The sequence below is a fragment of the Carcharodon carcharias genome, chromosome 8, assembly GCF_017639515.1.
Source record: "Carcharodon carcharias isolate sCarCar2 chromosome 8, sCarCar2.pri, whole genome shotgun sequence".
Classification (NCBI taxonomy): Eukaryota; Metazoa; Chordata; class Chondrichthyes; order Lamniformes; family Lamnidae; genus Carcharodon; species Carcharodon carcharias.
Genome location: NC_054474.1, coordinates 36273694 through 36300512, shown reverse-complemented (window position 1 = coordinate 36300512; position 26819 = coordinate 36273694). Strand labels below are relative to the sequence as shown.

Sequence of the window (26819 nt, the reverse complement as noted above, 5' to 3'; positions counted from 1 at the left end):
TTAGTGTGTAATATACATTTAAGAATAATACTTGTTAGGCAAGATCACATGATCTGTAGTAACCAAAAGGAGAGTAGCGCAGGCTATCTCAGCAGTCGGTGTAGAAAGAGATTTGGAGTTGAAAGCACATGTGAAGTTGCTGCTGAGTATATTGTAAATAAACAATGCTTCCACCCAAGAAGTGTCTACAGATCAACTTTATCATTAATAGCATGGCTCAACCACCCTACAACAAACTGGTGATGAGGATAAAACAGGATTGCACAGAAGAAATCAAGTTAAAAAGAAATCAGCACCGCACCTCACCCAGTGATTATAAGTAGCAAGCTTCATACAAGTGAGAAAGTTATCCTCTCTCTTAATACCCCAATTTGGGAGAATTGATTCTTTTGAACCAGCCACAGATGATTGGTCTCAATACATAGAACACCTCACTTTATTTTTTCAAGTGAATGAGATTACAGGGGAAGAGAAGAAATGAGTGATCCTCTTGAGTACTTATGGGAGCAAAATCTACAGTTTGATTCAAAGTTTGACAGCATCTAATGCCTCAGATTTGAAGAATTTGGACCTCGTGAAAGGTCATTTTCAACCTAAGCCCTCAATCATAATGCAGAGGTTCAGGTTTAATTCATGAAATAGAGCCCCAAGTGAGACAATTGCATGCTATGTGGGAAAGTTAAAGCGACTAATGGCACATTATGAGTTTGGTACAACTCTGAGCAAAATGCTCAGAGATCGTTGTGTGTGAAATGAAAGAGGACACTATTCAGAAAAGATTATTATCTGAAGTGAATTTGGATTTCAAGAAGGTGCTAGAGATAGCGCTGGCCATGGAAAGCACAGTAAGAGAATCAAAAGCAATACATGATGTGCAAAATGGCATTGTCCTCCACATCGAGCAGGAAGCCACAGGTGAAAGTGGCGCGAGAAAGCAAGACTCTGCCAAAAAAACCCCACTGGCTGAAGAAGAAAAACAGCTTAGCAATGAAATCGAAGAATAATTTTAACAGAGGTGGAAATAATCAGTCTTTTTCTGCTTGGCAGTTTAAAAAAATCGAATGCTACTATTGTCACAGAAACAGACATATGATGAGACTGTGCAAGGAAAGTTTCAAGCAGGCTTCTAAACAAAAGAAGAAGCCCAATGAAATCTACAATGTAGAAGAGCCCGAAACAACAAATTCAGACATTTACTCATTGTTTAATCTGAAAGTTGGAAAGACAGAACCAATACTTGTCACAGTGAAAGTAAATTGTAAACCTATTAGAGTGGAGGTGGACACAGGATCTTCCACTATATTAATTGGAAACATACCTTCAGGCTTTTGAATAATGGTAAACCCATCAGTTAAGTTTAGGAGGGACAGACACCAAGATAAAAACATATAAGGCTGTAGACATTCAAGTAAAAGGCATAAGCAGAGTAACTGTCCATTATGGAAGCCAATCGACAAAGCTACCCTTGATGGTGGTAGCAGGTGAAGGGCCAAGCCTCCTGGGGCAAAATTGGTTAAAGGATATTAAGTTAGAATGGGCTGAAATTTTCCAGCTGAGAGCAAGTGGGCTACCAGAGCTACTTAGAAAGTATGCCACTGTCTTCAAGGACAAACTGGGGAAAATCCAGGGCCTGCAGGCCAAGATTCATGTGGGTCCGGAAGCAGCCCCTTACTTCACGAAGACAAGACCGTTGCCATAGCCCTGTGAAAAAAAATCGACATTGAACTGAACAGACTAAAGAAACTGGGCATTATACAACCTGTTCAGTTCTCAGAATGGGCAGCACCCATTGTCCCGGTCCTTAAATCCGACCAAAGCGTCTGAATTTGTGGAGCCTATAAACTGACGGCCAATAAAGTAGCTAAGCTAGACAGGCACCCCATTCCAAAAATCGAACCTGTATGCCAACCTGGCAGGGAGAACAATGTGCACAAAGCTTGATATGAGTCATGCTTACCAACAATTAGAGTTGGATAATGCCTCCCGGGAATTTGTCACAATTAATACCCACAAAGGGTTGTACCAATGTACACGATTGCCCTTCAGAGTCTCCTCCGCTTATGCCATCTTTCAGAGAAAGTTTACTGCAGGGACTGCCCCAGGTTGTAGTCTATTTAGATGATGTATTGGTGACAGGATTCATTGAAAAAGAGCATTTGAAAAAGTCTTAAAACATTTCTTGCAAGCTGGAATGTGTTTAAGAAAAGAAAAATGCACGTTCCAAGTGAAGGAGGTAATCCATTTGGGTCACTGGGTACATTCACAGGGCCTCCACCTGGTTTAGGAGCAAATGAGAGCCAAAAGAGAGGCACCTGCACCAAAGAACACCTCAGAGCTCAAATCATTCTAGGAACGATCAACTATTATTGGCAGTTTTTACCCAATTTGTCTACAGTGCTGCCACCCACCACCTCCCCCCCCTCCCACCCCCCCTCCCCCCCACCCCCCCCCTCTCCCCCCCCCACCACCCCCACCCCCCTCCCCCCCCCCACCCCCCAACCACCCCGGCATTCTCTATCCAAAAAAAGCCAATGTTCATTATGATCAGATGAAAGAATCAGTGCTGACATGTGACGCATCTCCCTACGGAGTGGGAGCAGAGCTGTCTTATCGGATGAACGACAGCGCAGAACGGCCAATGGGTTACATATGAATAACACTCGCCACAGCAGAATAGAAAATTTGCAGATAGAGAAAGAAGGCCTGTCCATCATCTTTGGCATCAAGAAATTTCACCAGTATGTACACGGCTGTCATTTTACAATTGTTTCAGACATTGCTAGGATTGTTTAGTGAGGAGAAGGCAATACTGCCCATCGCCACAGCAAGGATACATCAGTGGGCCTTAATTCTGGCAGCGTATGAATACACCTTCGTACATAGGCCTGGCAATCAAATTGCAAATTATAGGGGAGGTGATGGCGTAGTGGCATTGTCACTGGGCTAGTAATCCAGAGACACAGGGTTCAAATCCGGCCATGGCAAATGGTGGAACTTGAATTCAATAAAAAAAAAAATCTGGAATTAAAAGTTCAAAACCAGGTGGGTTGTAAAAACCCACCTGGTTTACCTGGTCTGGCCTACATGTGGCTCCAGCAATATGGTTGACTCTGAAATGGCCTAGCAAGCCACTCAGTCGGAGCAAAACCGCTACGAGGGCACAAAAAAGGAATGAAACCACACCATCTGGTATCAACCTAGGCACTGGAAATGACAACAGTAATTGCAGCCCTGTCGCCCCTGAAAAGTCCTCCTTACTAACATCTGAGGCTAGTGCCAAAACTGGGAGAGCTGTCTCACAGACAAGTCAAGCAACAGCCTGACATAGTCATCCTCAGAGAATTATACATTACAGATAACATCCCAGACTCCACCATCACCGTCCCTGGGTATGTCTCGTCCCAGTGGCGGGACAGACCGAGCAGAAGTGACAGCATAGTCATATACAGTTGGGAGGGAATTGCTGTGGGAATCCTCAACATTGACTCTGGACCCCATGAAGTCTCATGGCATCGGGCCAAACATGGGCGAGGTAACCTCCTGCTGATTACCATATACCGCCCTTCCTCAGCTGATGAATCAGTTCTTCTCCATGTTGAACATCACATGAGGAAGTACTGAGGGTGTATACTGGGTGGGGGACTTCAATGTCCATCACCAAGAGTGTCTCACTAGCACCACTACTGGCTGACTCCTAAATGCTGGAGACTGGGTATGGGGCAAGCGGTTAGGGAACCAACAAGAGGGAAAAACATACTTGACCTCATCCTCACGAACCTGCATGCCGTAGATGCATCTGTCCATGATGCATCACATTGAGGATATCCTCCATTGTACTGTGTGGCACTACCACCGTGCTAAATGGGGTAGATTTCGAACAGGTCTAGTGACTCAAGACTGGGCATCCATGAGGCATTGTGGGCCATCAGCAGCAGCAGAATTGTATTCAAACACAATCTGAAACCTCATGGGCTGGCATATCCCCCACTCTACCATTACCATCAAGCCTGGCTCAATGAAGAGTGCAGGAGGGCATGCCAGGAGCAGCACCAGGCATACCTAAAAATGAGGTGCCAACCTGATGAAGCTATAACACAGGACTACTTGCATGCTAAACAGCATAAGCAGCAAGTGATAGACAGATCTAAGCTCTGCAGTCCTGCCACATCCAGTCGTGAATGTTGATGGACAATTAAACAACACACTGGAGGAGGAGGCTCCACAAATATCCTCATCCTCAATGATGGAGGAGCACAGCACTGCAAAAGAGAAAAGTATTTAGAACAAGCTTCAGCCAGAAGTGCCAAGTGGATGATCCATCTCAGCCTCCTCCAGAGGTCCCCAGAATCACAGGTGCCAGTCTTCAGCCAATTCAATTCACTCCACGTGATATCAAGAAACAGCTAAAGGCACTGGATACTGCAAAGGCTATGGGCCTTGACAACATTCTGGCAATAGTACTGAAGACTTGTGCTCCAGAACTTGCCGTACCCCTAGCCACGCTGTTCCAGTACAACTACAACACTGGCATCTACCTGGCTATGTGGAAAATTGCCCAGGTATGTCCTGTACACAAAAAGCGGGACAAATCCAACCTGGCCAATTACTAACCCATCAGTTTCACTCTTCATCATCAGTAAAGTAATGGAAGGGGTCATCAACAGTGCTATCAAGCGGCACCAGCTTCATAATAACTTGCTCACTGATGTCCAGCTTGGGTTCTGCCAGGGCTTTCAGCTCCTTACCTTGTTACAGCCTTGGTTCAAACATGGACAAAAGAGCTGAACTCCCAAGGTGAGGTGAGAGTGATTGCCCTGGACATCAAGGCAGCATTTGACCGAATGTGGCATCAAGGAGCCTTAACAAAACTAGAGTCAATGGGAATCAGGGGAAACTCTCGGCTGGTTGGAGTCATATCTAGCACAGAGGCAGGTGGTTGTGGTTGTTGGAGGTCAGCCATCTTAGCTCCAGGACATCAATGCAGGAGTTCGTCAGGGTAGTGTCCAAGGCCCAACCATCTTCAGCTGCTTCATGAATGACCTTCCTTCCATCATAAGGTCAGAATGTTCTCTTGATGGCTGCACAATGTTCACCATCATTCACGACCCCTCAGATACTGAAGCAGTCCATGTCCAATTGCAACAAGACCCGGACAATATCCAGGCTTGGGCTGACAAGCAGCAAGTAACATTCACACCACACAAGTGTCAGGCAATGAGCATTTCCAACAAGAGAACCTAACCATTGCCTCTTGACGTTCAATAGCATTATCATCACTGAATTCCCCACTATCAATATCCTGGGAGTTACCACTGACCAGAAACTGAACTGGACCAGCCATATAAATACTGTGATTACAAAAGCAGGTCTAAGGCTAGGAATCCTGTGATGAGTAACTCACCTCCTGACTCCCCAAAGCCTGTCCACCATCTGCAAGACACAAGTCCGAATATTCCCCACTTGCATGGATGAGTGCAGCTCCTACAACACTCAAGAAGCTTGACGCTGTCCAGGACAAAGCAGCCCACTTGATTGGCACCACATTCACAAAAATTCACTCCTTCCACTATCAACACACAGTAGCAGCAGTGTGTTCCATCCACAAGACACACTGCAGGAATTAGCCAAGGCTCCTTAGACAGCACCTTCCAAACACTACAAGCTGGAAGAAGAAGGGCAGCAGATAGATGGGAACACCACCACCTGGAAGTTCCCCTCCAAATCACTCACCATCCTGACTTGGAAATATACCTCCGTTCTTTCACTGTTGCTGGCTCAAAATCCTGGAACTCCTTCAGCGGTTCAAGAAGGTAGCTCACGACCACCTTCTCAAGGGCAACTAGGGATGGGCTATAAATGCTTGTTTAGCCAGTGAAGCCCACATCTTGTGAATGAATTTAAAAAAGAGCGTAACTCCAGCTGCAGTCGTTAGAGTATCCATTCCTGGACCTGAAGGGACTTCATGGGCAGGATTTTACTGCCGGCAGCGGGGGCGGGCCCTGCTCACCGACGCGTAAAATGACGCGCTGTGATGTTGGGCGGAACTCCTGACATCACCGCGCCCCATTTAAATTTTCAAGTAGGTGGGGGTGCAGCAAAATTATCGGCGCACCCGGCGACCTGTCACTGGCCAATTGAGGCCATTGACAGAGTCAATTAAGTAATTAAAGGACCTGCCCGTCCAACCTTACTGTTGGCGGGCAGGCCAGGAGCCCTGGCGGGAACTAGAGAAAACATGAAACCTCATCCACAGGTGGGATGGGGTTTCATGTAGGTTTTTAAAAATTTTAATAAAGTTTTCGTTAAAATTATGGACATGTCTCAACTCATGTGACAGAATCACATGAGAGGACATGTTAGGGAAATATTATTATTCTATTTTTAGCATTTTTACACTTAGAGGCGATCTCCCTGAGGCAGCACTTACCCTCAGGGAAATGAATGTGCTCTTTCTTGCGCATGCGTGAAAGAGCGTACTCTCGATTTTGGGATTCCCACCACACCCACCCACACAGGGAGCGCACAGTGCTTCTGTGCAGACGTCACACTGGGCGGGCCTTAATTGGCCCGCCCACATAAAATGGCACCGTGCCCCCAATCGGGGGTGCCGATCGGAAGCGCGCCTGTGCATGCCCGCTCTTCAACTTTGCCCCCGATGGGGGGATACTCCTACCCCATGTCCACATATCTTCAGTCTGTTTGGAAGAGTATAGCAAGATATCCATGCAAAGGGTAAGGGAGGAGATGGCTTCACATCAAAGGGGTTGGAATGGGAGGGATCTACTTTAAATACCTGCCTCCTGGCAATTGCGCAATTCTGAAGAATTGAAATATGACCAATTGAACGAATGATTGGCATAAGATATCCAATAAACCCCAGAGATAAGCTACATAAACAGGTACTCAGGAAGGGAAACTCGTGTCAGAATAGTTCTAGGACTGAAGGAGGAGAGGTTGTTACCATAACCTATAGAGCTCAAACCATCTTGCCTCTCCTGTTCATGAATCTGATCCAGGATTGGTAAACCATCCTATTATGGGCCCCATGTCTACTTATTCTGATATGTTGTATTTGAACTGTTGCTCTGTCATTTCTCAATAAACCTTGCAACTCCACGACTCTTTTGTGTAATTTGTCACCATTGATCAAATCTTATACCACTTTTATGTTATATCATGAAATCTGGCTTCAAAATATTTTACAAGGACAGTTTACAATAATGTTAGCTGCACTGTAAGAAAATTACTTGAAGGTATGAGCTGGAGCAAGAAAAGGACAACTCCACCAGGAAAAAGTATGGCTGAAAGGCTGAACCTTCGGGAAAATCTCTTGAGAAAAAGCCAAGCTGTTATATTGGCTGGAATTTCGATGACAGCAAAGAGGAAACAGTTCAAATAGTCATCACCATGGAGGTTGGGTGTGCTCAAGGACAGGCCTAAGTATCCAAGTGCCAGAACCATCCTGCAACAAAACGTAAAATCTTCTTGTAAAACCATTTTATAAACTTTCATTCCCATCACTCTTTTTCCATTTTGGTCTACTAAAATTTTCTTTCTCTCTCATTTGTGCTCTCATTTCCCAGCAAGCGGGCACGCAGCAGATCTGCTCTCCATACTCTATTATTGTCAAATGTTAGAAGGTGAACAGGAACATTTCCTGCCGGCAATTAACCTTCTAAATTTACTCCCTCCTGCATTGAGAAACAAGTATTTTCTTGGAAAATCAAACACTGTATACACATGACCTGTATATATGATTCCATTCCATTTTTTTATTCTTCCACCAGCTCAAGGAGTACCACAATGTATCGGCTGCCAATGATCCATCCAGCTGCTGAGAGACTGGGCAAATGAATTCCTTCCCTTCTGCCATCAATGCTACAAATATCATTTATTTTACTTTTATTTATATTTATTGATGCATTTACATTCGTTTGGTGCTATATTTTCATTTCGATGTCTTTTGATATACTGTGCTATTTTCTCTCTTCAATTGTAATGTTCCGAGATACTACTGTAGGACTGTTTAGGTTACTCTTTTAATGTTACTTTACATATTTCTTGTACTTAATATAAACTCTGAAATAATTACAAAATGAAAGAAAAACTAGCATGTCATGTTTTTTGTAAAGGAGACATGGTGTGAAAATCCATTGAGAGTTTGTGTGGCCAGGGGAGGCTCTTTCCTTCACAAGAAATCTCATCTAGGATACCCATTTGCACTGGAAGCTGCAGACTATGAGCAGACTGCTGGGTTTTGGGAGGGGGTGTTGGAGGAGACAGGCAGGTCTTTGCAAGGGAACAAAAGTTCCTGAAAATGTTCTTTCCCATTCAGAGGACCCAAACCATGATCCAGACTTGCACCCTCGGAGGCCCCATTCAGTATTTTCTCATTGTTCCACTGGATTTCACATAGCATACCAACTGTCAATGATCCATCCAGCGGATGCAGAGAGAATAGGAATGTGAGAAGTGAAGGTGGTATGATGGGGGCCTTAAATGACCATTTAGTGGCCACTTAAGGGTTTCACTAGGCCCAAGGGCAGACAGGCTACCCGACACATCCACCACCACCCTGCTCCCCCACACCCACATCCCAAAATGGGAGACCAGTTTGGGCAGGCAGATAAGCAGTAGACAGACCACACACTGCATATTAAGAGTCCCCACCCCACCCCCAACTTCAAACTTGCCAATGGGAGATTGTAATATTTCATCCTAGTTTCTTATTCAAGATTTTTATTTAACATAAGAAATAGGAGCAGAAGTAGGCCATTTGGCCCCCTAAGCCTGCCCTACCATTCAATAAGATCATAGCTGAGCTGATCTGCTCCAGGCCACAACTCCTCTTTCGTGCCAGCTTCTCATAGCCCTCAACTCCTCGATATTTCAAAAATCTATCTACCTCCTCTTTAAATACTTTCAGTGATCTTGCCTCCACAACTCTCTGGGGTAGAGAATTCCAGACATACACTAGAGAAGAAATTCCTTCGCATCTCAGTTTTAAATGAGTGTCCCCTTATTCTGTAACTATGTTCCCTAGTACGAGACTCCCCCACTAGTGGAAACATCATCTCAACATCTACCCTGTTAAGCCCCCTCAGAATCTTGTATGTTTCAAAAAGATCACCCCTCATTCATCTAAACTCAAATGAATAAAGGCCTAACCTGTTTAGCTGTTCTTGATAAATCAACCCCTTCATCCCATGAATCAGCCTAGTGAATCTCTTTTGAACTGCCTCCAATGCCAGTATATCCTTTCTTAAATACAGGGACCAAAACTGTACACAGTACTCCAAGTGTGGGCTCAGTTGTAACAAGACTTCCTTATTTTTAAATTCCAACCCCCTAGCAATACATGCCAAAATTTCATTTGCCTTCTAAATTACTTGCTGCACCTGCATGCTAACTTTTTGTATTTCATGCACAAGAGCACCCAGGTCCCTCTGTGCTGCACTTTTTTGGAGTCTCTCTCCATTTAATTAATAGTCTGCCTTTTGACTCTTCCTACCAAAGTGCATGACCACAAACTTTCCTACATTAAACTCCATCTGTCAAGTTTTTGCCCACTCACAATTTATTTATATCCCCTTGCAGATTCCTTATGTCCTCATTACAACAGGCCTTACACATATTTATGTATCATCAGCAAATTTGGATACATTGCACCCTGCCCCCTCCTCCAAGTCATTAACATGAATGGTAAATAATTGAAGCCCTAGGACTGATCCTTGTGGCATCCCACTAGTTACGTCTTTCCAACCTGAAAAAGACCCATTAATCCAGACTCTGTCTTGTGTGTGCTAACCAATCCTCAATTCATGCTAATACATTACCCCCAATACCATGAGCTCCTATCTTGTGCAATAACCTTTTATGTGGCACCTTGTCGAATGCCTTCTGGAAATCCAAATACACTACATCTACTGGTTCCCCTTTATCAACTCTGCTTTATATAACCTCAAAGAACTCTAGCAAATTTGTCAAACTTGACTTCCTTTTCCCAAAACCATGTTGACTCTGTTTGATTGCGTTAAGCTTTTCTAAATGTCCTGCAATTTCTTCCTTAATGATGGACTTCAGCATTTTCCCGACGATAGATGTTAGGCTGATTGGCCTATAGTTTCCTGCTTTTTGTCTCCCTCCCTTCTTGAACAGGGGCGTCACATTAGCGGTTTTCCAATCCATTGGGAGCCTCCTAGAATCCAATGAATTCTGGAATATTTTGACCAATGCCTCTACTATCTCTGCAACCACTTCCTTCAAAACCCTTGGATACAGGCTATCAGGTCCTGGCGACCTGTCTACTTTTAGTCACATTAGTTTGTCAAATACTTTGTCCCTTGTGATAAAGACTGTTACAAGATCTTTCCTTCCATTAGCTCCTTATTTATTTGATATATTTGGGGTGTTAATAGTGTCCTCCACCGTGAAGACCAATGCAAAATATTGGTTTAAATTATCTGCCATTTGTCCGTTCCCCGTTATCAATTCTCCAGTCAAATCCTCCAAGGGTCCCATGCTCACTTTAGCCACTCTCTTTTTATGTGCCCATAGGAATTCTTGCTGTGTTTTTTTAAATGTTTCTTGCCAATTTACTTTAAAATCAATTTTCTCCCTCTTAATTAGCTTTTTATTCAACTGCTGCTGGTTCCTAAAATACTCCCAATGCTCTGGCCTACCACGAGTTTTCACCACTTTGTATGCCTTAGTGTTTGATTGGATACTCTCCTGACCACCTTTGTTAACCATGGGTGGTTCATCCTTCTCATCGAGCCCTTCTTTTTGGCCGGGATATATTTTTGCTGAGCATTATGAAGTATCTGCTTAAATGTCTGCCACTGCTCATCCACTGACCTTCCCCTTAGTCTACTTTCCCAGCCTACTTTAGACAACTCTTTCTTCATGCCTCTGTAATTTTCCCTTATTTAAGTTCAGGACACTGGTTTGAGACCTGAGTTGCTCGGCCTCAAACTGAATTTGAAATTCTACCATATTTTGGTTGCTACCCCCTAGAGGATCCTTAACTATAAGATCTTTTATCAATCCCACCTCATTACACATTACTAGATCTAAAATAGCCTGCCCTGGGTAGGTTCTGCAATGTAATGCTCTAAGAAATGATCCCTGATGCACTCTACAAATTCATCTTCCATGTTACCCCTGCCAATCTGATTTGTCCAGTCAATATGCAGATTAAATTCACCCATGACAATTGTAGCGCCCTCCTTACACACCTCCATTACTTCACGATTTATACTTTGTCTGCTGGTGAGGCAAATCTTCAGGAGCCTATAGAAGACACCCAACTGTGACTTCTTCCCCTTACTATTACTTATTTCCACCCAAACTGATTCCACATTGCGATCTATTGTACCTATCTCATTACTCACCACCGCACTGATACCTTCCTTTATTAACAAAGCTATCCCTCTAATTTTCCTTTTTGCCTATTTTTTACAGAATGTCAAATACCCTTGAATATTTAATTCTCAGTCTTGATCAACCTGCAAATACATCCCAATAATAGCTATCAAGTCTTATTCATTTATTTCTATCTGTGCCGTCAACTCACCTATCTTGTTACAAATGCTGCGTGCACTCAGATAAAGAGCCTTAACCTCATTCTGTCCTAATTTCTGCTGCACTCTTCTGCTTATATTTTCTGCCTCTTGCTGTCACAATTGGATTATCGTTCATCTCTTCACTACCCTGCACCTCTGCTCTCGTTTCTTTTTGATTTTTTAAACTTCCCTTCAATTGAATCCTCCCCTCAACTAATTAGTTTAAAGTTCTATCTACAACCCTAGTTATACGATTTGCCAGGACACTGGTCCCAGCATGGTTCAAATGAAGTCCGTCTCAACGGAATAGCTATCTCCTTCCCCAGTACTGGTGCCAGTGCCCCATGAATCGGAACCCATTTCTCCCACATCAATCTTTGAACCACACATTTACCTCTCTAATCTTATTCACCCTATGCCAATTTACATATGGCTCAGGTAGTAATCCAGAGATTATTATCTTTGTGGTTCTGCTTTTTAATTTGGCACCGAACTGCTCATAGTCAGCAGAACCTCTTTCCTAGTCCTATCTATGTCATTGGTACCTACGTGGACCACAGCAACAGGATCCTTTCCCTCCTACTCCAAGTTCCTCTTCAGCCCAGAAGAGATGTCCTTAACCTTGGCACCAGGTAGACAGCCTGCAGGACCCTCTGTTTTTGCTACAGAGAACAGTATCTATTCCCCTAACTATACTATCCCCTATTACTACTACATTTCTCTTTTCTCCCCCCACTTGAATGGGGTTCTGTACCATGATGCTGTGGTCAGTTCACTCATCCTCCCTACAGTCTGTGTCCTTGTTCACACTGGGAGCAAAAGCCTTGTACCTATTGGACAAGGGCACTGGCTAAGGCTCCTCCAAAGCTAAATTCTGGATCCCATACCTGCCTTGCTCGCAGTCACAGCCTCCTGTCCCTGACCATAGTCCAAATTTGATGTAATTAATCTAAGGCGTCTGAAACAGAGTGTCCAAGGTAACTCTCCACCTTCCTGATGTGTTGCACTATCTGTGGCTCGGACTCCAGCTCATAAACTCTGAGCCAAAGTTCCTCGAGCAGTCAACACTTGCTGCAGATGTGGTCACCATGGTTGCACCCGCATCCACCAGCTCCCACATACTACAACTGCAACACTTCACCTGCCCAGCTATGTAATTAATTCTATGTAATTTATTCTATGTAATTAATTCATTTGGATGTTAAATATTTTAAAAGTGAATTCTTTAACTGTATTCTTCAGCTGTAATAATATCTCCTGATTTAAGCCACTTGGCCAATCGAAAGAGTCACGGAAGAGATACCCACCAATCACCGACCTGTTTTCCTGGGACATCACACTTCAGCTCTGACAGGTAGAAACAGGTTGAAGAGGCTCTCTGCCGCCGGTTTTTATCTCCTGCTGCTGCTGCCTTTCTCATGCAGGTCCACTGCTATGGTAGGGTTTGAACTTACGTACCTGGATCATTAATCCAGGCTTCCCTGGTTACTAGTCTGGTAACATATACACCATACCCTATATGCTACCATATCTCAATGGATCACCACAGGAATGTGCACTCTGACAGCCCACTGAATGATCCCATAGGGAGCCCCTTCCTCCTCGTCAGGAGACCCCATGGGGACAAGGCTGGGGGGAACTGCCAGCCAAACTGCAGTGAACCTTGGATACTGTATCAAGTTGTTTTATTATTTTCATGGGAGATGGCCATCACTGGCTAGGCCAGCAATTTATTGCCTATCTCTAATTGCCCTTGAACTGAATGGCTTGCTAGGCCATTTTAGAGGGCAGTTAGGAGTCAGCCACATTGCTGTGGGTGTGAAGTCTCAAGTAGGCCAGACCAGGTAAGGGTGGCAGATTTCCTTCCCTAAAGGGCATTAGTGAACTAGATGGATTTTTGCAACAATTGACGGTAGTTTTCATGGTCACCATTACTGAGACTAACTTTATATTCCAGATTTATTAACTGAATTCAAATTCCACCAGCTGCTGTGATGGGATTTGAACCCATTCCTCCAGATCAATTACTGGGCTTATTGGATTACTAGTCCAGTGACATTACCACTATGCCAATCCCCCTCAAAGTTTGATGCAGCAACAGTGAAGGAACAGCGTTATAGTTCCAAGTCAGGATAGTGTGCGGTTTGGAGAAGGACTTGCAGGTGGTGGGCACTCTCATGCACCTACTGTCCTTGCCCTTCCAGTTGGTAGACATCACGGGCTTGGAAGGTGCTGTCGAAGGAGCCTTGGTGAGTTGCTGCAGTACATCTTGTAGATGGTACACACTACTGCTACTGTGCATCGGTGGTGGAATAAGAAAATGTTTGAGGTGGTGGATGGTGTGTCAATCAAGCGGACTGTTTTGTCCTGGATGGTACCAAGCTTCTTGAGAGTTTTGGAGCTGCACTCATCCAGGCAAGTGGACAGTTTTTCAACACACTTCTGAAAAGTGTGTGATACATTTTAGTAGGAGGAATGAAGGGAGATAATACAAGCTAAATGATACAATTTTAAAAGGGGGTGGGGGTGGAAGAACAGAGAGGCCTGGGGGCGTTTTTGCACAAATCTTTGAAGGTGTCAGGAACGATTAATAAAGCATTTAATTAAAGAAATTAGGTTCTGGGCTTTATAAATGAAGGTATGGGGGAAGTTTTAATCTGGCAGTTTTGGCAGACTTTGGTGCTTGTGGAAGGTTAAAACATCAAAAATGCAGGTGTGTTGGGAAGTAGGTTAGAACTTGTCACTTTCCGCATTTAACTGAATTGTGGTAATTGTAACATTGAACCCTTGTGGGACAGACAGATCTGCTATTAACATCTTGAATATTGCTGAAAAAAGAGACATGTCAAAGCTTTTCATCTTGCACTCATCAGGACACGTTGCAAGAATACCAATTTATGGGGAAAACAGCAATTTATACTGCATGAGAAGAGAGTGCTGGTTGGTTGGCAAATGGACTCTGACTAGTAGAGGTGCTGCCATGGAGAATGTAACAGTAATGGTGAATTCACGGTGCAGCAGTGGTGATCCCTGGTGCATTCTCCATAGCAACACCTCTACCAATCAGAGGCAAGTTACCAATCATCAGCTAGATAGATTCTTGATTAATAAGAGATTGAAAGGTTATTATGGATAGGCAGGAATGTGGGGTTGAGGTTACAATCAGATAAGTCATGATCTTATTGAATGGCAGAGCAGGCTTGAGGAGCCGAGTGGCCTATTCTTGCTCCTAACTCGCATGTTCGTATGTCAGAAGGATGAGGGGAGGTAAGATAATGTTCAAGATAAAATTTTTTAAAAAGCAGAGGGACCTGGGGAGTGTATATACATGAACTGTTGAGGGTGGCAAGGCAGGGTGAGAAAGTGGTAAATAAGACATATGGGATCTGGGATTTATAAAAAGAGGCATAGATCACAAAAGCAAAATTATGGTGAACCTGCATAAAACTATGTTTCGGTCTCAACTGGAGTATTGTGTCCAATTCTGGGCTCCACATTTAAGAAGATTGTGAAGCCACTGGGGAGGGTGCAGAAAAGATTTACAAGGACAGCTCCGGGATGAGGAACCCAGAATGGGAATACAAGTACATAAGAAATAGAAGCTGCCCTAATGTGCTGATAGTGGTCTGCTGCACCTTTCATAATCCAGGGCAGGAACAAGGACTGGAGCTGCTGGAGGAGGAAGGTGATGACTGCATTGCATCTTCTGAGGGAGAGGAGGAACAGGATGAGCCATGGGAATAGCAGGAGGATCAAACCTGATCTAGCCAGCTGGGTACCTAGAACTGCAAACTTAGCTGACAGGGATGCATAGGGCAGGCTCATCAGGCACGTTTCAGCTGATCTAAGGCAGTGCAGCCATCTGACCACCAATGCAAAACCCTCTGCACCCACCCCAAATCCCCAGTACAAAGCAATCCAACAGTCAAAAATCTATCCCTTTTACTGACACCCATTACTTCTTCCTACTTTTTTCATACATTTTCCTCAAGGCTGAAGACCATTTGGTAGGCAACAAAGGATGATTGGACAATGGAGCTTAAAGTTTCAGGAGCATAAACATTGTCAACAAAAATGACCTTTTACAAAATGTTAAATGTACAAGTGACTTCCCTTATGAGATTGAACATTGGGTATTGCTGAAAAGGGACACGTTGAAGACTTTCATCATGCATTCATCAGGACATTCGCAAGTATACCTGATGTAAAGGGAACTATAATTTATACTTTGTGAGAAGAGTGCTAATTGGTTGGCAAGTAGACTCTGATTGATAGAGGCGTTGCCAAGAGGATTGCCACCAGTTAACTGAATATGGAAAGTTAACTGCCAAGCTCAGTTTAAATTCAGGACCACATGCTATAAAATTGACCTTATTGGCAATGTCGTAAATAGGGCCCAAGCCGTTTCCTCACCGTGCAAGCTTGATTATGAAATAGGGCATATCTAAGCCATCCTGCAAGGTAATGGCTACCCCGATCAGATCATTCCTTGCTGTATATCGCACAAACACATGAATGAGGCTAAGGCTGCCACTTTTGGTCCTGAAAAGTGCCCAGCCTACCTCAGATTACTGTGGAAGGGTATCTTCCACAGTATTAGGAATGTGAGCAACAGGTGAAGCTAGCTGTTTGGTGCTGCTACTATGCAGTAGCAACATGAGTGATGTTTGCCAGTAACAGGATTCTACCATCAAACCAAAAAGATGTTCTGCCTATCAAACAAATGAATAATGTGATATATGAATTTCAGTGCCAGTGTGATGCTAAATATGTAGATTGTACGTCCCAAAGACTGATGGATCCTAGCAAACAGCATGTCCCTTTGGCTGTTCTCAACAGATAAGGTACTGACTGTACCCAATCAGCACATGCTCAAAAACCTCAAAATACAGTGTCTAACATTAGATGTGATTCGCTAATTGGACAACATTTGGTAAATGATCCTGAGTGTGCTAAGAATTACGCTGACAACTAATTTTCAGTCGGACTCACAGTGTGGCACACTTATGCATGCTGGAAGATACAAATATTAATACATAGAGCCTTGTTCTTTGCAGACAGAAAGAACATGCGCATACATTGTGCCTGTTCCACCTGAACAAAATAATCAACAGCCATTCTCTGGTTCATTCCCCAAAGCAATGCTGTGACTAATCAGGGTCAACCTGCCTGGTTTGAATTTAAACAAAGCTTGGCATTTAACTGTCAATCATAGGTTAACTGGTGCATTCTCCATGGCAATGCCTCTACCAATCAGTGTCCACTTACCAACCAATCAGCACTCTCTTCTCATGAAGTATAAATTGTTGCTCCCTTTACATTAGGTATTCTTGTGAATGTCCGGATGAGTGCAAGATGTAAAGCTTTGACATGTGTCCTTTTTTCAGTGATATACAAGATCTGTACTACCAAATGACTAGAGTGAACATTCTTTTTCTTCATTTTCCCATTAGGAGGAATCTGGGTGTCCTAGTGCATGAATTGCGACAGGTTAGTATGCAGGTACAGCAAGTAGTTAGGAAAACTAGAATATTATTGTTTACTGGAAGGGGAGTTGAATAGAAAAGTAAGGAGGGTATGCTTCAGTTATACAGGGCATTGGTGAGACAAAATCTGGAGTACTGTGTACAGTATTGGTCTGCTTATTTAAGGAAGGATGTAAATGCATTGGAAGCAGTCCAGAGAAGGTTACTAGACTAATACCTGGAATTGGAGGGTTGTCTTATAAGGAAAGGTTGGAACTTGTATCGCAATTCATGCACTAGGGCACCCAGATTCCTCCTAATATGAAAATGAAGTTAAAGGGTGTTCACTGTAGTCATTTGGTAGTACAGATATTGTATTTCACTGACAAAAAGACACATGCAAAAGCTTTACATCTTGCACTCACCAGGACATTCACAAGAATACCAAGGCTTGGTACCAAGGCTAGGCTTCTTTCTGCTAGAGCATGGAAAAGAAAGAGGTGACTTGAGTGAAACAAATAAGATCTTGATGGGTCTTGACAGGATGGGTGTGGAAAGGATATTTCCTCTTGTGGGAGAATCTAGAACTAGGGGTCACTGTTTTTACAAAATGGGGTCGATCATTTAAGACAGGGATGAGAAGATTTTTCTTCTCTCAGAGGGCCTTAAGATACTCTCTTCCTCAAAAGGCAGTAGAAGCAGAATCTTAGAATATTTTTAAGGCATAGCTAGGTAGATTCTTGACAAGCAAGGAGGTGAAAGGTTATTGGGGTAGGCAGGAGTTGAGGTTACAATCAGAGCAGTCATGATCTTATTGAATGGCAGAGCAGGCTCGAAAGGCTGAGTGGCCTTCTGCTGCTGCTAATTCATATGTTTGTATTACTTGCCCTTACTTTTGGTTTCAGTAGAGCAAGAAGCAAGATATCCATATCTGCTCTGACTGCTCAGCGGTCAATGTCCTCTGGGTTTTTGAGCCCATGAGGGCTCTACCAATGACTGCCCAACCTGCAGGGGTAGAGTCAGCCATCAGGAGGCAGCATGTGAGGATCTGAATGAGAGGGAGATTAGGGAAGAGAACATGAAACGAATGTGCACTCCATTTGCCCTCTCATGGCCCACCAGCACCTCCCTGCAAGCAAGAGCTGAAGAGCATTTTTCTGCACTTCAATGAGGCATTGAATGGCCAATGGGATCCTTTCCACCATTCCATTTAGGCTGATGGATTGAGGATGGAGGATGTTGTTGAGAACGAATAGATATTTGATTGCCAGCCACTTTTAATGCTTCATGCAGGTGCTCATTCGTTCCATGGAAGGAGGCATCTGTGCCTCTGTGTGGTGATGGACTCCTCCAATCTCTCTCTAAGTTACATGTCTCTCCAAGAGGCAAGTAACTCACCTTCTGACTCCACAAAGCCTGTTCACCATCCTGTCCACCACCCACAAGACACAAGTCAAGAGTGTGCTCTGCTTGCCTGGATAAGTGCAGCTCCAACAAAACTGAAAAATCTCCACACGTCAAGGACAAAGCAGCAGGATTGATTGACACCCCATCCACCATTTTCAACATTCAGTCTCTCCACCACCAATGCACAGTGGCAGCAGTGTGTATCATCTACAAGACACACTGCAGCAACTCATTAAAACTCCTTCTACAGCATCTTCCAAACTCACAACCTGTACCGCCTAGAAAGACAGAGGCAGATGTATGGGAACGCTACCATCTGTAAGTTTCCCTCCATGTTACACACTATCCTGACTTGGAAATATATCGCCGTTCCTTCACTGTCGCTGAGTCAAAATCCTGGAACTCTCTTCCTAACAGCACTGTGGGTGTACCTACACCACATGGACTGCAGCAGTTCAAGAAGGAGGCTCACCACCACCTTTTAAGGGCAACAATGGAGAGGCAATAATTGCTGGCCTAGCCAGTCATCCCCACATCCTATGAACAAATAATAAAAAGTGTGCATACTGCCTTTGCAAATGCTGGCAGAACCTTGCACATTTTCTGATATTGTTCCAGAATATGAAAAAAATATTTGCAGCTTTATAGATTATATACTCCATTAAGTTCAGGATTTCTCAAATAACTTTACAGCTAACTAAATGTTTTGAAGTGTAATCACAGTTGTAATGTAGGAAAGGGGTCAGCCAATTAGCACACAGCAAGCTCCTACAAACAGTAAAGTGTTAATTGCCAGATAATCTGCTTTTGTGATGTTGACTGAGGGATAAATATTGGCCAAGGAACCAGAATATCTCCGCTGGTCTAATTCAAAATAGAGCCATGAGATCTTTTATATCCAACTGAGAGGCCAGTTTTATGTCTGTTCCAAAAGATGAAGGAGCTGACTGTGTACCACATCTTCACTATTTCACAATAGTGTCAGCTTAAAGGTTTGTGTAATTTTTGTGGCACTTGAATCTACAACGTTCTGACTCAGAGACATATGTCCGCCTCTTCAATGATCTCTGAGGTTCAGCATCTGCCTCAACTGAGCAGAGTTTGGGGGATCCTGCACCCTTCAAGTAGGAATTTCCACTGCTATCCCTGTCACCTACTCGTGCCCACCTGTGATGTGTGTCTCACTATGTAACAACCCAACTATTTATATGCATCTGATTTGGTGGGGGATACACCTGAGTCATGTGATTGTGCTTCCTCAGAGTGTGCAACATCTTCTGAGGAGTCTTTCTCCTTGTCTGGCACCAGCTCTTGAGTGATGCTTGAAGGACCTGTGGAAGATGAAAGACAGAAATTAGCATTGATTTCAACATTGTGCAGATCATCATATTTCAGTGACTGCTGACATCAGAGTGCCATGTAGCTGTGTGATATCTAATTCTTTCGCCAGGTGGCTGGGAAACCCCATTTTTCCATCGCCATTTGCCATGCATTCCAAAACTCTGGCTATTTTCAGTGTATCATCCTCTGCAGTGGCCAGAATGGCAGTGACTGGGGGGCCACCAACAGTTCTCAGTCTCCCCCTGGTGTTCAACACTCTATTCTGCAATGAAAGAAGGAAGAAGACACATGAGTGTGAGGAATGGAATGTTTTGAGAAGGTGGAATGACAACATTTGAGGTGGGTGACATGAGAATGCAGCCAGATGAAGGTGAGCCTCAGTGGTGGCTGTTAATGCGAGGAAGTGCCTTGAGATAGAGTAATGGATGGGTCTGCAAGTTGTATTAGTCTGAGGAGTGCTGTGAAGGATAAAGCTGGGTGACCAGGGTGTTTGGCACTTGAATTTGGCATGCCACTCACCTTTCCTACCCGATGATGTAATTGAACCGGTTGAGGACCATACTCCTGCTGCTCACCTCCTCAGCCACTTCCAACCATACCTGCTTAGTTTGCAAGGCAGGCTTGTTCTTCATGACTATTGGAAAGAAAGGCCAGAATTTTATGTTGAATGTGCGGGCACGCTCCTGACCCAGAACCACGTGGAATCTCATGAGAAGACGTCAGGCGCGTGTTCTGACATCACCACATTCACGTGCAACATTGTAGTTGGCGGGCAAATGCAGGAGTCAGAAGCACTGCTGCCAACAATTAAGCGGGCAATTAAACCCATTACAGAGCTAATTGTTAGCAACTTTACATGGCCTGTCCACTTTTATGGTTGACAGACGGGCCAATCAACCAGGTGGCCTTCACGTTTTCACTACAAACTCCATACAGGGCGGGTTGAAATGTCTGGAGTTAAACAAAATAAAAGACAACGTTTGAGGGATGAGGTGTTATGTAGTCTGCTGTCAGGTGCTTGAATTTGCAGTTTTGACAGTTTGCATCAGTTTATTAACCTCATTTCATTTTTACAGTACTGCAGCTCCCCACAGCAGCTCTCAGCCTTCAGGGAGCGCCCACCCGCACCCCTACTTTTCTCGGTGCCCGCCCTCTTCCCACACCTCCCGGCAGCGCTGAGTCTTTCTCAATGCGCGTTTCATGCTGGCTGCCAGTTAATTGGCCAGCCAACATGAAATTGCAGTTTGGGGGGGAGGGGGGTGGGTGGTGGGTGATTGTGGCCGGAGGCACATATCGCGTCTGCTTCCAGGCCCGCTGAATGCACACGCCTGAGAAGCACAAGGTTCAGGCCAAAATTTCTCTGTAGCCTTTATAGCCAGTTGTAAAAGGTTCCATTCTATTCCTCGGCAGAGTCGCATTAAATGATGAAGATTCAATAGTCGGATGTAGGTCGTGATCGCACTCACCTGCTCACTGCTCGATCCAGATTGTTGGGAGATGCAGAAGTGGGACCCCAATGCTGTAGTTCAGTTAAGGCTTTGGGCAGGATACAAAAAAGACTTACTTGAATATTTCCGGGGTTGAGGGATTTACAGTTAATGGATAAAGTGGAGAAGTTGGCACTATTCTTCTTTGAGCAAAGAAGGTTAAGAGGAGATTTGATTCAGGTTATTAAAATCATGACGGGTTTAGACAGAATAAGTAAAACATATATGTTTCCAACATCTGAAGTGTCAATAACCAGGAGGCACAGATTTAAAATGATTGGCTAAATAATCTGTGATGTTCTGGGTAAAAGCTTTTTCATGCAATGAGTGGTAAGAATTTGGAATGCACTGCCTGGTAGAATGGTGGATACAAATTAACTAGTAACTTTCAAAAAAGAATTTGATGAATACTTGAAGGGGGAAAACTTGCAAGGGTGGGGGGTAGGGGTAAGAGCAGGAGAGTGGGACTAACTGGATTGTCTTGTAAATAATCATCTGATGGGCTGAATGGCCTTCTCTTCTGTACTAACCTGTTTTTCGACGAAATACTCACCAAACTACAAAATTAATGATTGTGACAGTTCGGATATTACCAGTTTTAAACAAGTGAATAATTGCATTAGGTTGTTTACTTTTAGCCTTGATATCTTCAAGCTGGAAGGAAAACAGAGAGGAGTCAGTGTTATCATGGATTATTATTATTTGTAACAACAATATTATTGAGTGTATATTGGGCATGGATTAATCAGAAAACTTATTTGCAAACAGTGCAGTCTAAACTTTCGCATTTCCAGCCCTCTGCCCCTGTCACCACTTGTGTTGACCCTGCAACACCTATAGATAAAAGTGGGGCTCAGTATAAACATAATAAAACATCCATTTTATTGATGCAGTGACATGTCACAGTTCATGATATTGGCTTCAAAGAAGAATACTGTCACTTAGTTTGTGCTTGGATAGGTAAAATGCTTTTGTGGGTTAGAGTTACTCCATAATATCTACAAATCTTTAAGTAGGAGTTGTAATGAAGTTGTATATTATAACTTCCTGCAATCTCCTTCAGAACTGAATATGTGGAGAGTAGGGGGCAGGAATTAATATTTTGTATACTTTGAGCACAATAAATTCTTCCTCACTGGCATGAAAAATAATTCAGGCATGATTTACATTTGTTTAAACTGCCATATTATCGTGAGATATTTTCTCAGATAATTAGTCAGAACTGTTAAAGAGACAGGAGTGCAATGAGAGCAACTCCATGGCAATAGCATGGAACGTTATTATTTTTAAAATCCTAGTTTTAATAAACTTGGGAGAAGGGCACAGTGCAAATGAATGTTGCAAGAAAGATACTGAAGCTGCTGATTTGCAGTGGCAGCATAGTGTATGATGTGGACTGTTCCAGACATCAAATAAACTGAAAAACTCCACCAGACTTTTCACTTTTTCACCATGGTTTAAATGAATTAAAGATGTTGAGATAAATACAAGATTACATTCACTTGTCTTTTAGTTTTTTTCAAATCTATAAGTAGCTGCCCCATTGGCTATGTGCATAAACATTACACCAGGTCCAATACTGAAGCACATGAGCAGAATTTTACGCCTCACGGGCGGCCTGACCCAATCGGGCGTAAAATAGCACGAGAAGACGTTGGGCGAGCGTCTCAATGTCATTCCACATGCGCAGAATCTTCAGGTTGGCGGGCGCACATGGCTATCGGAGCTGTGGCCGCCATCAATTAAAAGGCTACTTAAGGCCATTTTAAAGCCAATTGATCCATATTTTACGTTGCCTGTGCGATTTCACACTTGTCGCACACACAAAACTGGCAGGCGGGCAGCCCATATTTTGCAAAAGCTCATCCAAGTGCGGGATAAAAAGGGTCAGCAGCATTGTCATTGTGAGTATGGAAGAGTTTAGGAGATAGTTTGCTGCCGGTTGCTTATTTGAATTTGACAGCTTCATCTCAGTTCTGAGCTTCAATCTTAGCATTTCGAGGCTTCACTTCAGGACTCCCTGGTGTCTCCAAGGCTCCCGGATGATTTTGACTGCATGTACCCTTCCAGGTATCAGACATCCTTCTCAAAGCCTGGTAATGGGGATTGTATTCTCTGCTGGGGGCACCTTCTCTGAGGAGCAAGAGAGGGGCAGAAGGGAGAGGAGGCCAATGCAGCTTCCAGGTGAAGGACCTGTGGAAGGAGAGGCGCAGGAACAAGGGCACAGGGCCTGCAGGTAGTCCAAGGCGTAAGGGGCTGCAGAAGAAGCCACTATCCTGCTCCCAGTGTTTACAGGCAGCGATGCAGCTCCAAAATAGTTACAGCACAGAATGAGGCCATTTAAACCATTGTTTTCCTGCCAGCTCTCTGCAAGAGCAACTCACCTCCTCCCAATCTCCTGCATTTTCTAATAGGACTACTTATATCAAGTTATTCCCATCCTGCTCATTGTTCTTAATGTTTTATCTATTGTTGAATAAATCAATTTGGGAATAACTTTTTAATTTCTGGCAATAGTGTAAAATGTGTGTTATTGAGTTGGTCACCCATTATACGTTAGCCTCAATATTCCTGTCTGATAACTTCAATGTAAAGAAAAATCATGAGAAATTTATAATTGACAGTTAATCTGATAATCCTGTTGTACACTAATGCAAACAGCTAAAATTGCACATCTTATGTTTCAAATCAAACTCTGAATTAGTCTAATATTCAGCCCAGTTTCAGCAAGATTTGAGAAGTACACATGCACAACTTATAGGGATCCAGCCTGGATTGCAATGAACTTTCTTGTTTCATTCCTGGAATACAATATTTAATAAAAATATACATGGCACTGTGAGTTGAGTCCCATAACAAAGAGGAGCAGACTGCTTAAGGGAGTGACTAAGCCACTAAACACAAGATATCCACGGTTAAGCCAAATTCATAAAACCCCTCACCTCTGTTTGTATACAGGAGTGAATAAATGCTCCATTTTGCTCATTGTGTTGATACCCTCTCTATAATAGGATGACCAAAACTCCACACGATATTTCACTCACAGCCTAACTGAAATCTTGTACAACATTATTCCCTTGCTCTTGTATTCAATGTCTCTGGTTAGAAGACCAAGGATTCTATTTGTATTTTCATGGCCTTCTCTATTCATGCTGCCACCTTTAATGATGTCTGTTTCTGAGCATTAACACTGCTCTACCCCATTGAACATCTCCTCATTTGTTTCATTTTTATTTCTGCCAGCTTGTTATCTTCCACAAATGACAATATTGTTCCCCAAATTCCACTATCCCCATCATTTACATATCTACAGGTCCCAGAATGGAACAGAAATTTTCCTAATCTCCTGCCATAACAAATTTTTAACAATATGTCCTATTCCTCGGCAGGTTGCACTTCTATTCTGAAGTTATAATATGGGAGAAAAAGAGAGCCCTCACAGAATTTCAGGGTCATAATAAATAGCAGTGGCTCCAACACAGTAACTTATAGTATACCAAGCACTATGTCTTTCTAATATCTTTCATTCTGGCTGTTTTCTTCTGTCTTTCAACCACTTCCTAATCAATGTCCATCAAATTCCTTTTAATTCCATGGGCAGAATTTTACATTCCCCCACCAGCAGGTTTATAGGCTGCGGTTGACCATAAAAGTTCTCGGATGGCCTTCCCACCAATCTGCTGCCTACCCCTACCTCTCTGTAATTTTATGCTGGGATGGTCAAGGCCTATGCCGGCCACCTGCCCTTGCCCCAATTAAGGCCCTTAAGTGGCCAATTATTGACCTCTTAAGGGCTGTTTCCTCCCCAGCTTCAATTTTCAGGCTGGCAGGAGGAGTTCAGGGGCCAGAGGAAGTCCAAAAAGTAACCCGGTTGAAGCCTTGGGTGTGATGGGGGGAGATGCCATCATCAGAAGCCTCATTTTCCCTTCAGGCACACTGCCCCCCTCCCGCCAAAGCACTGAGCCCAGTAGGTCCTCCCTCCTCCACTGGCCACTGCACCAACACCCCACCCCACTGGGGGCACACCTCGCCACCCTGCCTTGAGACCCCCAAAACTTACTTGGACCTAGACTCCCAAGACTGAGGCTCTGGGGACTGCTTGTTCCTGTCCACTGCAGCTTCTGGCGCTGATTGATCAGCCGCTCTCTGAAGTGGGCTTCCTCCCAAGTGAGTGGCGGAAGTCTCGCTTCCAGCCAATTAATGCTTGTTGAAGCATTAAATAGCCGTGGAGTAGAAGATATCGGCGGGGATGTATTCTTTGCTAACTCTTCGGATAACGGTGAGGGAAACCTCGCCATCCTAGAAATCCTGGTCCCTGTGCTATTTTTTGCCATGATCCCCTTACATAACAGCTAATACCTGAACAATGTCTTTTGAAATCCATCTTTCACTTGTCTCCAAAGAATTTTCTAAGGTCAGTAAAGCAAAACTGATCTTTGAATAAATCCATGCAAACTAATTGATATGATTCCCATGTTTCCACGTGCTTTATGTTTTTGTCATGCATTGTGACTCTCGTACTTCACCAATAGTCTACAGGGAGTGATGTGGCATGCTTTTGTCTTATATCCGAACATACGAGTTAGAAGCAGGATAGGCCACTCAGCCCCTTGAGCCTGCTCTGCCAGTCAGTCAATAAGATCATTGCTGATTTGATTGTAACCTTGACTCCACATTCTCACCTACCCCCGATAACCTTTCACCCCCTTGCTTATCAAGAATCTATCTACCTCTGCCTTCAAAATATTCAAAGACTCTGCTTCCATTGCCTTTTGAGAAAGAGAGTTCCAAAGACTTAAATAGCTCTGAGAGAAATAACTTCTCTTCATCTCTGTCTTAAATGGACAACCCCTTATTTTTAAACAGTGATCCCTATTTCTAGATTCTCCTACAAGATGTAACATCCTCTCCACATCCTCTCTGTCAACAACCTCAGGATGTTATATGTCTCAATCAAGTCACCTCATGCTCTTCTAAACTCCAGTGGACACAAGCCTAGCCTGTCCAACCTTTCCTCATAAGGCAACCCTCCCAGGTTGCCCTGACTACAAAGATTCTACATAAACTACTTGCTCCCATACATAGGTAACATATTGTCTACATGGACTACAGCATGGCTGGAAGACTAAACAAAAGGCAACACAGAGCTAGACAAGCAGCTAGAAGAGGGAGGAGGAGGAGGAGAGAGACAATGGCTCTCGCTAGGAAGCTATTTATCTCCGGAGGTGTTAAAGGAGCAAGTCATCTACCTGAACATCAGCAAGGGTCAGTGCGTTGCATGTCTGTGCTTGGATCAGGATGTTCTCACTCAAATCTGTCACTTTTTCTAGCCATAACTGCAACTTCATAATGGGTGAAGATGGTATTATGGCTATGATAACCATGAACCTGAAACTTTATATATCTGGCTGTTCATAGCTGTGGCGGGCAATATTTGTAACATCACCCAGTCTGCTGTCCACTATTGCATAAAAGAGATCACTGAGGCTCCATATTCTACGGTATGCCTTTGTTTCACTTTCTCTGCCACAGATAAGCAGGTGGAATGAGAACAT

At 43.6% G+C, this 26819-nt stretch overlaps 1 protein-coding gene across 1 annotated transcript in view; it reads right to left on the bottom strand.

The window, feature by feature from the left end:
* Positions 1–26819, bottom strand: part of LOC121281149 (solute carrier family 22 member 5-like) — an 84717-nt gene that overhangs the window by 16219 nt on the left and 41679 nt on the right. The window contains exons 6-7 of the mRNA XM_041193880.1: positions 21818–21918; positions 7248–7462 (exon numbers count right to left, since the gene is read on the bottom strand). Coding sequence (XP_041049814.1) covers positions 7248–7462; positions 21818–21918 — 316 coding nt within the window. The remainder of the gene's footprint in view (positions 1–7247; positions 7463–21817; positions 21919–26819) is intronic.